This window comes from Molothrus ater, chromosome 5, assembly GCF_012460135.2.
Source record: "Molothrus ater isolate BHLD 08-10-18 breed brown headed cowbird chromosome 5, BPBGC_Mater_1.1, whole genome shotgun sequence".
Classification (NCBI taxonomy): domain Eukaryota; kingdom Metazoa; phylum Chordata; class Aves; order Passeriformes; family Icteridae; genus Molothrus; species Molothrus ater.
In genome coordinates, this window is record NC_050482.2 from 52,618,893 (window position 1) to 52,632,419 (window position 13,527).

A 13,527-nucleotide genomic window follows, 5' to 3' on the forward strand; every position below is an offset into this window, starting at 1 on the left:
TCAAAAGGTAGAGGCTGACAGGTCTGTGTGTGATGAAAGGAAAGCTAGCCTCTTGTCAAACAACACTGTAATTTTTATTCATTATATGTTTAAGGTTTAGGGTTTTTTCCAGCTGAATGCCAGAAAGAAGTTCAAGAACAGCAACAGGGTTCTCATAGCTTGCCACATGCAAGCATTCAGAAACCATGAATAAAGGGAGAACTAGCAAGAATTACTTTAAACTCATTATTTTCTTAAATGAATACTATCTTCTTCTTTTTTTAATTTTCATTGGCTTTTGGAAGTGTACAGAGTTCATGGTTTTGAGCCATTTCCTGGGATCAAAACATTTAGAAATGTGCTTTTTCTAAACCTTAAATTTTCAGGAAGTCACATAACTTCTGAAATGAAAACTCAAGAGACAATTCTGAATGCCATCAGAGCTGATGCACCAAAAGGTGTTCTCACAGGTGAAGGCATGTGGCCCTTCAGCACCAGCATTATCTCTAGCCTAGGAGAATCATCCCAGCTTCAGGACTTGTGAAGAGCACTTGAGGAAGCTGCTCTTGGAGCCATAAAGCAATATTCACATCACAGATGGACTTTCTCCATTCTTTCCTCCCAGAGAGCAATCCTAGTGCTGGGGAAAGGTGGGAAGGAGGGTGCCTGCCCGAGGGAAAATGTCTCAGGAAAAGACATGAGGAATCAGGATGTGTAATCTCTAATTCTGCATGCATACATAGCCTCAGCCCTCATCCCATAGGCATCCAAACTATCTGCCCATCTTTCTGCCTGTGCAGGATTTAGGGATTGCTTACTTTCCCCATGGGATGCTTGTAATGGTTGTAGTGAAATGTGCTGCTTTAGGAATGCAGCCTGATGTGGGCCCTTCCTTGTACATATTGGAAGATCCACCAAAATATAAGGCATAAAATCCATGAGGAATGTATGAGATTTGATTTTACAGTAGCAATTCCTCATCCCAAGTGCCTAAGCCATGGCACAGACCAGGCTAGTCAGTAGGCCAGACAAAGCAGTACAAGGATTACAGTGGATCTCAGCCAGAATATGAGTAAAAAAATAGTCACACTGCTGCATGTATGACAAATCCCTACTCAAGCATATGGTTGGCAATTTTACATATGGAGGAAGTTGTGGACTTGCCAGAGAAAATCCCTGTGACAGCAACAACTCTGATCAATTCACTGAAAAGATCACCTAACCTACAAGAAAATCTTGTAAGAATGGGACTACTTTTGTCTAAAAAAAAAAAAAAGGAAGGGCAAGTCTGTGAGGAATAAAATAAGTCTTCAGTTTCTGCAGAAAGAAGTAATGGACACAAAAAAATTGCTGCCTTTAAAAGTAAGGGGAGAGATTCAGATTGGGCTTTGGGAAAATTTTCCATTGTTGTTAAGGTAGAGACTCTCTGTGGAGGTTCTTCATCGATGGAAGACAGAAGAAGGTTATGTAGTATCAGCACACAATGGCAGAGGCAGAGCTGGCCATGCCTTAGGAAAGAGAGAAAGACTATGTGATGTCTTGAAGTCCTTCCAACACAGCTTTCTGTTATTCTGTGAAAAATGCTTAAAATACACCTTGAACACATGCTTCCCCTAAATCACTAACAGGCATAGCTACCAAGCCAGGCATTTCTACTATTGCATGATTGAAAATGAAAATATCTTCCTGTTTTAATATCAGGAAACAGAAATAGACACTCTAAAATAGCCCACCAAAAAGATCTCCAGCACACAGAGGACACTGATGGAAACTGAGAGTACCTTAAGGTTTAGTCGAAATGATTTGGAGAGTCTTCCAATTCTTAATACCTGAAGGAGGCATTTTTGACAGAACTGTGATCAAAGTAGCTGTGGGCATCATCTCACATCTGAGCCTCACAGAAGTATGAAATATTTCTACTCCCACAGTCTTATTAGATTATTCTTCAAGACAGATTGTGTCACGTTTGTCACACATGGTTTGCTCTTGCCCTGAATGTTTTTGCAGCCACTGGCACTGCTGCAAAGTATAAAACACCATCAGGCTAATGCAAGGCCACCTTCTATTCCATGATCCCTAATGCAAATGACTCTGCAAGGCCACGGAGAGCTGGGCTCTCCTGTTTTATGCATAGTTACCTGTCACTCTATCTGCATGGGCTGCTTTCAAAGACCTCTTTGTCTGCAAGGTAAACTCAGGCTGGAGATGATCTCAGAGCTGAAATCCCAGCCAAGGGAAGTCATCGGGCTACAAAACCCACAAAGTTAAAAATATAGGGAGCACTGGAAAATCAACAGGAAACAATTTCTGCTGACTGAAGGTTTTAGCCTTCTTCCAAAAGCCAGCTAGCAGCGGCCTGTTGGATAGAACAAAGCAGCTACATGAAAGGAGCAGCATTCCTTAACTTTGTCTGTTAAAGCAGAAGTGAATGCCAGGCAAAGGTCAGGATTGTCCCTCAGCTCTGATTGTAGATCTGGACGTTTGGGAGTGAGACAGCTGAATCCCCCAGACCCTCTCTACACTTCTCTCTCCTTGCCAGTGTTCCCTGGACAATGGTTGCCAAAGGGGATTTCTCCTTTTCTTCTGGCTCTTGACATTAGCAGGGCCTGAAATTGGTCCTGGCAGTTTGGCATGAAGTACTCACCAGCTCGGGGGGTTCTCAGGCCTGTTTGCAGGTCAGGTGTCTGAGCACAGCTTTGTTGGCCTGACTGCCTCAGGGAAACGCCTGTCAGACCAACTTAGTCAGACTGCAAGTGTCCTTCATCAAATGAAGACTGCCCATTTTCACTCTCAGCAAAGAGGAGGGTTAAGCACTTTACTACAAACCATCATGGAAAAAAACTTTGGAAGAAAAGCATAAAAAACATGAAAACACAGACCTAAAACTTCCCTTTCTTGCACTGGTGTTCACATCAGATGATGCATTCCTCAGCAACAATAGCTGGAGGTCCAGTTCGACAACACTCTGCTTTCAGAGTGAGACATCTCTGAGGCATATGGAGACACAGAGATGGAAAAAACATCCTTTCATCTCCCCAGTCCACAGAGCCTCTGGAGCTAATGTGTAAACTAGCAAGCTTGCCATGACCTGTTGGGGAGATCACTGATGGTGCCCAAAGCATCTGATCTTACGTTTGTCCAAGGTGGACTCCTCTCTCCCTAGGTCTCCTGAGATTTTTCAAATGTATAAAAGGCAGGTGCCTCTCAGGGGTACATGTTTGCTCATCTCTGATCTGATAGGGTCACTGAAGAAGCATGGCTGTGGCCAAGGCAACACAGTGCAATCTCTCATGAGTAAAACCCAGGCAGTCACCTGAACCACTGCCAATCCCTCCCTGTGAGCATGTCTGTGTGTGTGTGTTTGTGTTTGAAGTAGAATTTATTTTTCAGCAATAGGAATTTTCCCCCTCTTTTTATTGTAATTGGGAGTTACAATGATGTAAGATCGTGTAAGGGTGTTGCTTTAAAAAGTTTACGCCGAGCTGCAGACATGAAATCTCATTACATCATCGGGTCACCAGTCCACAGCCATTGCTTTAAAATTACAAGGATTTTAAAAGGAAAGTTGGAAATTATTTTTTCATTTGTCGTCTGGCCTTTGAGCCTTTACAGGTGCACCAGTTCTCCATTGGCAAGTTTTTTCCATGAGTTCATGAGGACAAAACACTCTTTTTTTCCTTTTTTTTTAATGCATAAAAGTTGTTCCTGGCACTATCTTTTGGTTCCAACTAATAGAAGTAGCAGAAGAACATTAAACAGTACAAGGATCTCAATAAAGTCATAAGTATTAGCAGCACCATCTGAGTGCTCTGGTATTAGACAGCTACTGGTTAGAAGATGAATTTACTCCTGCCCAGCCTTCATCATACTAAGTCTGAAAAAAGGCCTTAAAAGGAAGGGGAAAAAACTGCTCAAAGGGAGAAGACTAAATTTTCTGCCTCAAAAAATGAAACCTGTTTATTTACATTTATCATAATCACCCCTGTATCTTTTGCTCCCCATGGCTGAAATATCCCTTGCCAACTATTCCAGCCTTGCAAGTCATGCCTCTTTTAAAATACAAAGTGTTTTAATGATTGAGCAGCTCTCTTAATAACTTACCCAGCTTTGCTAACTCTTTAATAGTAAAAAACTTAGTAAGCAAATCACATCAGGTGACCTCTGCTTATCACCTTCCTGCAACATAATGAGGTTTAAAAAGGTTTAAATCTTTTGTATTAGGTTTATAGCTGGCCAGTGGCATGACAGCCAACTCAGACATAATTTTAAATGAATGTCTCCAAGTGGAAACTTGGAATTTGAATTCAAATGACCTAACATCTTTTCATTATTATTGTTATTGTTTTTATTATTCTTTCCTGTGTGCATTTTTCAGCCTGCTCATTCTTAATTCCTTCAGTACTTATTACTGCAATAAGTCTAATCCTGTGTACTTTCACACCCCAAGTGGCTCCTGCCATAAATACTTCTACAGTCTCTTAGGGCAAACCAGCTATAATTGGATCTCCAGTTGCCTCACAGAAAAAAAAAATTAAAAAAAAAAAAAGAAAAGAAGGAAAGGCACATTCCAGACAAAGAAAATTCTGCGTCTGTGTCTGTGTGTTTGTGTTTCTGCCACCCTTGAGTAACAGTTTATCCTTTTGCTCCATTCCAGGCAGAGTTCTCCGAGTTGAACCTGGCTGCTTACGTCATGGGTGGCTGCATGGTGGACATGCAGGTGATGAGGAACGGCACCAAGGTGGTCAGGTGAGGAGCACCAGCTGGTCTTGGAAACTGGGCTTTGTGGATCAGTGTTGGGGCAAGCAGGTTGGCCTCACAGTGTGACAAATATGTGAAACAGGCAGCACAATGCTGGTAGCTTCAAGGATTCTTGGAAGTGGTGAAAAGACTGGCCGGACTCTGGTGAGTTTGTATGAGGTCTCAGGTGCACATTATGCCAGTCATTGTTTCCGGTCTAGACCCTTCATGCAACAGCAAATGCCTCCTTCTCAGGTTCTTTTTAGCCTCCAGTCTCCCAATAAAAGGGACAACAGATTGTCTTCTCCCTTGATTTTTCTCTCCTTCTCTGTCAACTAACCCTCATTTTAAACAGTGGCTCCAATTCATTAGCCTGCCTGTCTTGGGCCCTGATCCCAGTGGACTGCCCTTGCAGTAGCCACTAAGCCCAGATGACCAGATCAAGAGCAGCCCCGAGAAGAAGGACTTGAGGGTGTTGGAGGATGAGAAGCTTGACATAAGCCAGCAGTATGCTCTCACAGCCCTGAAAGCCAACCACATCCTGGGTTGCCTCCAAAGAAGTGTGGCCAGCAGGACAAGGGAGGGGATTCTGCCCATTTGCTCTGTTCTGGTGACCCCCCACCTGAAGCACTGTGTCCAGCTCTGGGGCACCCAACGTAAGAAGGACGTGGAGCTGTTAGAGTGAGTCCAAAGTAGGGCCCTGATTACCATCAGGAGATTGAAACACCTCTCCTGTGAAGACAGGCTGAGAGTTGGGGTTGTTCAGCCTAGAGATGAGAAGAAGAGACCTTATGGGACCTGCAAGTATCTAAAGGGTACTACAATAGAGTTTTGCAAGGACATGTAGTGATAGGACAAGGGGGAAGGCCTTTAAACTGAATAGGGGTGGATTTAGGCTATATACCAGGAGAACATCCTTAACTTGGGGGATGGTGAGGCACCGTGGGGGTGGTGAGGCATGGGCACAGACTGCCCAGAGAAGGTGTGGATGCCTGGCAGCGTTCAGTGTTGGATGGTGCTTTGAGCAACCTGGTCTAGTGGAAGATGTCCCTGCTCATGGCAAGGGGGTTGGAGCCAGGTGACCTTTAAGGTCGCTTCCAATGCAAACTATTCTGTAATTCTAAGATCCTGATTCTTGTAGCCTGATTTGTTCCTGAAATAGCATTGTTTTCTTTACGGGAGATGCCCAGTGCTCTGGCATTGCCCTGTGGTATATCTCAGAGGTAATACCTATCTCTGTTTGATGGGGATTTCTGTCTTACTAGCATTACTTCATAATTGCATTCATTACAAGCAGACTCTTTTCCCAAGCAATGCTTCTCCAATCACACATCTAATTCACTTCCCAAAAGCATTGCTCCCCTTCTTTCAAGCTCCAGAGTGACAGCAATTTGGAGCTAATGTTAGATGCATCTTTACAAGTTCAATATAAAGAATAGTGTCACATCTGTGTAGGATGCCTCTTCACCAATATTACCTTCCACCCTATTATTCCCAAGCCTTCATCTTTATGGGTTCCTGTCATTACAACTCTACATTTCATCTTTGATACAATAGCTTTTCTCTGTTTGTGTTGAAATCTCATTGTTGTTCCAAATTAATTTTTTTAGCCACCCTGCTTCTTTTTGTACAGTTCCTTTGCACATTTTGGTGTATTCAGGATCTTTGAGTTTAATACTGTTGACATATTTAATCAGTGCTTTTGTCTGTTTGCAACTAGTTCAAAGTTAGAGGTAGAGATACATAATGTAGCATGCAGTGATATTTTTGAAAGGAATTATTAGAACAGCTAAAAACTGTAATTTTGAGCATGCTGGCCTCTGTTTAATTCCTCAAAATCTCATTTCCAGTCCAAACAGTGCAAAGCAAAACATGTCACTGTCAACTGTGGTCCATCAATTCATTTCAGGACTTGACATCTCTCTTAGTACATCCACAAATCTCCATTTGTTCTTTGGTAAAATTTCACGAACCTCTGCTAAAAACCTTTAAATCTGTGTCTGTTACATGCATTTGCTTTCTCCCTGTCTGTTTCTGAGTGAAACAAAGCATTATGTCCCATGAACCAGCCGCTGGAGCACTCATCAGACAGTGTGCAGTGCTAATGCACTCCTGTGTTCGCTTGCTCATGGTGCTGGAAGGTTTCCCAAGAACCATTTCCTAGGTTGATCACATCTTCATTTTCCTTCCTGTGTTTTTCCTCCCAAAGCCATTCATACATCTGGCAGAAAGATCTTGAGCTATTAAACTGAAACTGAAGACAAAATTTATTTTACAAAACTGTCTGGGGCATGGTGTTCATGTTTCTGCTCACAGTGAACACACAGGTATTCCTGCTACCATTTTTGCATGGATATTTATATGTGAATTACGTGGGTTTTTGAATGGCATTAGCTCAGGAGGGTTTTTTTTTGTTTGTTTGTATTCATTCCTGCATGTTTAAGGACACATTTTCATTGTGGGAAGCAGATTTGGTAACTATATACCTGTCTGGATAAGCATTTTATATAGCATATGCTACATGCCATAATCCTTGCAACCAGTAAATATTTGTTTACAGCCTGTGCTATTATGACCCTGTTGTGCCCAGCTCAGTAGTATAAGAGCTTAGGTCTGCCAACTTCCATAGCCACTCCCAGAAATACCCTAGAAGGTATAGAAATTAAAACTCTTTTTCACTTTAGAAAGCAAATTGTGGAACTGAGCTGTGTAGAGGTACCTCAACCCATCCACATGGGTACAGCTTCTTCCCACTTCCTTCAAGTCCCACAGTCCCATCCACAGCCATGTCCTGCCTGGCTACAGACACCTTTCAGAGTGCCCAGCCACAGGGAAACACCTTCAACTCATATGTGTGCACCAACCCTGCTGCTGCTGTCACCTTTTTTCCATCACTTATTTGTCCTCTGTTAATAATTGAGCAAAACATTCAGTCAAAAGTCAGAATGCTTCTACATGGTGAAATATAGTACTCATCATATTTTTCAAATTCCCAGAATCATGGAAATCCCACTGACAATTTATAAGGAGATAAATACAACACCATCTTGCTAACAACCACGTTTGGGATTCCCTCCTGCAGGAGCCCTGCCTGCTTCACATTCCTCTTCAAAGGGAGAGCAAAAGAATGTAGCAGTTTAGGGGAAAGACAGTGAATATACTACAGACCAGTAGATTTAAATCACTGAAATAATAAATTTCTTACGACCAACAATTCATATTCATATTCAGCAACCACTGGGCTGCCCTCTCCAAATTGACATTACATTTACTGATAAGCTATCTAACAATTTCTTAGCCTATTAAATTCCATAATTTTGGAGCAGGTCTCCTAGTCCTTTCTTTAAACTGGAAATACCATATGGCACCTGTAAAGCAAAGTTTAAACCAAAGGGTTTTTTTCTGCTGATCACTTGGTATTTTCTGACACCTTGGAATTAAGGCTTTCTTTCACACCCCACGTCAACTGATTTGAACTGCACCAGGAAAAAATTATGGTTCTTTTACCAGGAAGATTAATTCCCTTAGTAAGAAGGTATAACTGTCCTTAAAGCCTTCCATTTACCACTTTTGACTCATGATAATTTTAAAAAAAGAAAAAAAATATGCTTTAGAAATATTATTGGCAATTACAGAAAGCAAAGACATGGACATATACATGACTTCTAGCCTGTGCATCTTGAAATAAGTAGCTACAAGTCAGTTAGCAAACAATCTAACTGAAGCCAGACATTACTTTGCTTGCCTGAGTTTTAAAACAAACGCGGCTCCAAGAATTTAAATTTACAGTAACAATGTTCTGGGTCTCCAACTTCTCTTTTTTAGCTACTACATTCTGCACATCTGTAGGAGGGGGTGGAGGATTTGAGATAGTGTCAGCAAAATGTGCTACTGGAGACAGAGGCTATGATCTAACAAATCTAAAAAACTGAATCTGTGTTTTCTGTGCCAGTTCCACCATGGTTTGTGAAGGCTCCATCAGCCTGTTCAGCACATTTCCTTCAGAGAGTTGGCCATGAAGTATCTTGTGCAGCCTCTAGCAAGCACTTTTCTATGTCAGTGCCTTGTAACCCTTGCCCTGACTGAGGACACTGGTGGGATGAGCTGGGCACTGGGAGCAGCGTTGGGTTCAGCCTGGACTGGTGGGGTGGGGTCCTTGTTACCCCAGCACTTACTCGGAAAAAATTGGCAGCAGACCTTCCCTATTAAAAAGTTAAATATGGGAAGCAGGAGGTAGTATTTATTCATCCCGAAGGATCTCTCTCCAACTTAGACATAGCAACTCTTACAACAGAGAAATAAAATAATTTCTGTGTGCAAAGTACTACTGGAGTACTAAAGAGTATGTAAAAACAAGTGTGGGTTCATGCCTACTTTTAAAACACCTGGGTGGATTCTTCATCCTCCTCCCAGTGCATATACAACCTCCTTTTGGACAGGTCTACCCACACAAACAGAAAGAGACAGAGTGAACCATCTGGAATCTAATTTACTCTAGAAAGCTCTTGGACTGCATCACTTTTACTGGGGTTAGATGGGAGGAAGGGGATTTTTATTTTCACATTCCTCTGAAGAGCCCTTCATATCAATATTTTGGCAGTGTAAAGAGGCTGTTAGTGTTGGCACTGCACCCACTCTGAGATGCATTTATGCTTTCATGATATTATAAAAGTGTCTAAGTAGAAATGAAAATTTGGGCTGTGTCTGTTTCTGACAGCAACATTTAGACTCCCAAACTATGATCTCAGGTTCTGTATTCAATTAAATGCTTGACTGTTGGGCTTCAACAGACTTCAGCTATTAATTCCACTAGATATAAGGCAGGGATATGTTGAAAATCTGGACAGTTCTTTTACCTGGGGAATACTAATGTCTTTGGGAGCATTTCAGACCTTTAAGGATATAAATTAATCATGCACCAGACTGCTCTCATCTCCTGTCTCCCTGTAGAGCTTCCTCTTTTGCCATTGGGGCCAATCATCCAGGAGAGAAAGCACATTTTCATGTTTGCATGGGACCTATCAGAGTGGTGGCCATATCCCTTAGAGTGTGGTATGCAGGCTCCATGCAGCCCCACAGCACAGACAGCAGCTGGTGGACAGGAGATGCCCAGGGTCTGATGTGGGGAGGACCCTGAGAGGAGAAATGTCCCTGGTGAGTGTAGAGGGGTGTCCAAAATATCAGCAAAGGAAAGAGGAACAGCACCCAGGACAAAGCCTTGCTGTGGGGAAGATCTCTGCCATGGAATGATGTTTAGCCCTACAGGCCCTCCCTGAATGTGGCCTGTGTGTGTAAGGTGTGTGTCTCCCCTGCTCACCCTGGATGATGTGCCCTTGCTGCTCACAGCCGTGGTGGGGTCAGTGAATTCTCCACACAAGCCCATTCATTCCTGTAGTTAACACTGACATTCCTGTTGCTTCCAGCTGATTCAGTGCTTCTATGATTCCCTGTGCTGTGACAACAGGACAGCAGCCTGTTGAATCACCATTCCCAAAATCACTGAAAGTGCTTTTTTTCTTTAAGCATATTTTCACACTGCAAGCTACAGTACAGTCACAGCTTCAGGAGGCAAATCCTTTTACATGGGAGGGGTAGAGAAGAAACTGGCCAACTCACAGGTGTTTCCCTGCTATTCAGAGCTTGCAGGCTCCAGGAGATGTGTAGTCTGACTAAAAAAGATCTGTCTGCACCAGGATGCCAGATCTTTAAAGCCCAGTGAGGACACTGTCCTCTGCCCACTGCATTTGTCCCATCCCAATAGGTTCACTCACCCCAAAGGTCCATTGAGAAGCAGCTGCCTGAAAGGGGCATGAAGGTTTTCTATCCCACAGAGGCCATGCTTGCTCACCACACAGTAGTTGCACGTTGCTAGAAGGATGTTTTCTTATCTCTCCAGGACAATTTGTTCACAAGAGTTGATGGTTTCTTGTAGTTCTTCTACAGGGACAATGTGCAGGAAGGTCATGGGAGTAGCTGCTGTTGGTGGACACTGATGTAACAAGTATTGGTAGGCAGTAGGTCATTGTCCAGCTTCTCATGTTCCAATAAACTTGTGCCAAAGATGAACTCCAGACATTGTCAAATTCCTGCCTTTTTTAATTTAACTCTTGACCCTAATTAGGGTCTTTTATGAAATGCATTTTTCTAGTTGTTGTTGTTTTGGGGGTTGGGGGTGGGGTGTCATTGTGTTGGTTGGTTGGTTGGTTGGTTGGTTGGTTGGTTGGTTGGTTGGTTGGTTGGTTAGTTGGTTTGCTGCTTCCAAGCCAAATTTCTGCAATTTTTTGTAAAGTTGCAAATAGGAGAAAAAAATGGCAGAAACTGATAGGGAAAGTTTAGGTTTCTAGCAGCCAGATGGAAAAATATGTTGAACTCCTGGTTCTCCCAAGTTCTGCAGAAAGTGCCACTCGGTGGAGTACAATATGTGCTAGGTATTTAACACAGAAACATTTGGGCAATGTTTTTTTTATCAATGGCATAGCAATCCATAAAGGTAATGGAGAAGTGTGTGTAACAGCCTGTAAGATTTTGAAAATTCAGTTTAGGCAAGGGACCACTGTGGCAAATGACCACTTTCCTCACTGAAATACCCTGCAGAGACAATGAGCTGGGGCGAGGTGTCTAACAGGGTATGCACCCTGGCAAGCTGCAGTTACATATGAAGGAATTTAACACCTCTAGTAAACATTTATAAACTGAGAATTATTCCCATATGGGGGATGATCTAGCATTGTTTTTTTCACTAGTATCTCCCCTCTTTTCACCTGCCTCTTCCTGTCCTCAATTTTTAATTTTTTTTTTTAATTTTTCTTTTAGCAGGAAGTACAAAATAGAAGAGACAGTGGAGTGTGATGATTTGTGCATTTATTCTCAGTTACTTCCACCTCAGCTCCTGCTGCTAAACAGCTGCTTGGAGGCCTGCTTCTCCCCTTGGGGTTTGCTGATGTCCCAGATGAATAATGTCCCCCTTCACCTCCCTGGCAGCTGGCGCCCAGCCGACTTGCAGGCAGGATGCTGACAGTTATCAGGAAAACATTTGGTGTGCAGGCAGCTGCCAGAAAGAAAAAGTCAGTCTGAGCAGACCAGGGTGGGGAACATTTCAGATATTAAACTACTCCCTGACCCTTTTTGCACTTACAGTAATTCTTTCCAATAAGGAATAAGCCTCCAGGGTCTAGAGCACTCAATAATTAGTTAATCCAGGACTAAATACAAGAATTATTCAAAACTTTAGTACATTGTTTCAGTCTTGATCAGCTTTTTTTTTATCAATCCTGCCATAATTTGTCTCCTTTCCACATGGGTTTTTACTAAGGCTTCTTCCAGAGAATGGCAATCATCCTAATGTCACCTCAGAGTTAGCCCTGCAATGAGCATGGTGTTGGGACAGATGGTTTCCAAAGATCCTCTCCAAACTAAATTACTCTGTGACCTTATTCTGTGATGTTAGAAAGTATTTGGATCACCTTCTGTAAAAGCTTAGGATCACAAGCATTTTGAAGGCAAGTTGGTGTTGGCAGGTGTGGTTGTTACTACTTTCAAGCTTTGTCTGAGTCCACATGATTTTCCTTGTCAATGTCAATCAGTTTAGAAGTAAAATATATGGCAGACTATTGAGACTGCCAGACTCCAGTTCAGAGAGTGTGTGACATGATTTAATGGTTAGCTGAGCATTGACCTGTGGTTGAGAAGCAAATCAGAGTATCTTCCAGGCTGTACTCATCTGCTTACAGTGGTATTGGTCCTACTGCAACTGTGATTCCTGGCTCCTGCTGCTTTTGCTGCACTAATCTGCCACACCTCCCATGTTTTTTACTCAGCCATTTTCTATTATAATGTTTAAAAAAAACCCTGCTTCTCTCTTCCAGCCGAGTAAAGAGAGATTATTCTTTATTCTATGTTGCTTTCTTTTTTTTTCTCAAATCAGCTCTGTGTTATCTTATTTATAGATAAGATATGTTTTTTCTTTCTTTGAATAACTTCAACAAGGTTTATTTCTTTCTGTAGAAAATATGACATGAGGTTTTGACTGAAATTACTTTTTTTTCTTAGCATATTTTCCACTTTAATAAAGCATCAAACAGAATGCTAAATCTAACATTGAGATAAGGCAAAATGTCATTGATTTCTTATTAATTTTCAGTAATTTAATAACAATGCTATTAACACTGAAGCAACGCACAAAAAGAACTTGTTCCTATTTGTAAATGCCATTTTCTATTAGGTGTCAGACACCTGAGGCACTGCATATTTGGAGGGACTTTTTGCACTTCTTGGGCAAAAGTTGCAGCCTCTAATGGCTTGTACTTGTGCCTCAGAGCTTCCCTGAAGGCTTCATTAATTGCCAGTAATGCAAAACATTTTGCTAAATTATGCAGTTCTCTTCTTTTCTTTGTCATGCCAGATAGGAAAGGCTTTGGAAGGGAATTTAGTCAGAGTGTCTTGATCCCTGGGAAGTATCTGAAAACTGAATGAAGTCTCCTAAAATAATGGAGGGTAGCCAAAACCTGAAGTGAGGATGTCATCTTCAGTGTCCTGGGAAGATCTTTTTCTACTGACACAAAGGGCAAAGTGTCTAGTAAGACTGTCAGTCTTCTAAAAAGAGAGCAGGAGAGCCCATCCTTCTCCAACAACACCAGAAAAAAGCTCTCTCACCCATCATGATGCTGAAATATAAAGCACCCTTTGGCTGCAAATGATTATGCACTGCGGAAGGGGTCATACAGAAGTATTTTGACAATCACAGAATTGGTTGGGAAAGAACTCTAAGAGCATTGATCCCCCATTAATGAGCACCGCCATTTTCACCACTAA

At 42.1% G+C, this 13,527-nt stretch overlaps 1 protein-coding gene across 4 annotated transcripts in view; it reads left to right on the top strand.

Annotated features, from left to right (window-relative positions):
* SYN3 (synapsin III) overlaps positions 1–13,527 on the top strand; it is a 196,199-nt gene that overhangs the window by 43,244 nt on the left and 139,428 nt on the right. For all 4 annotated transcript variants that reach the window (XM_036400515.2, XM_036400512.1, XM_036400516.1 and 1 more), the window contains exon 4: positions 4,634–4,725. In XM_036400515.2, coding sequence (XP_036256408.1) covers positions 4,634–4,725 — 92 coding nt within the window. The remainder of the gene's footprint in view (positions 1–4,633; positions 4,726–13,527) is intronic.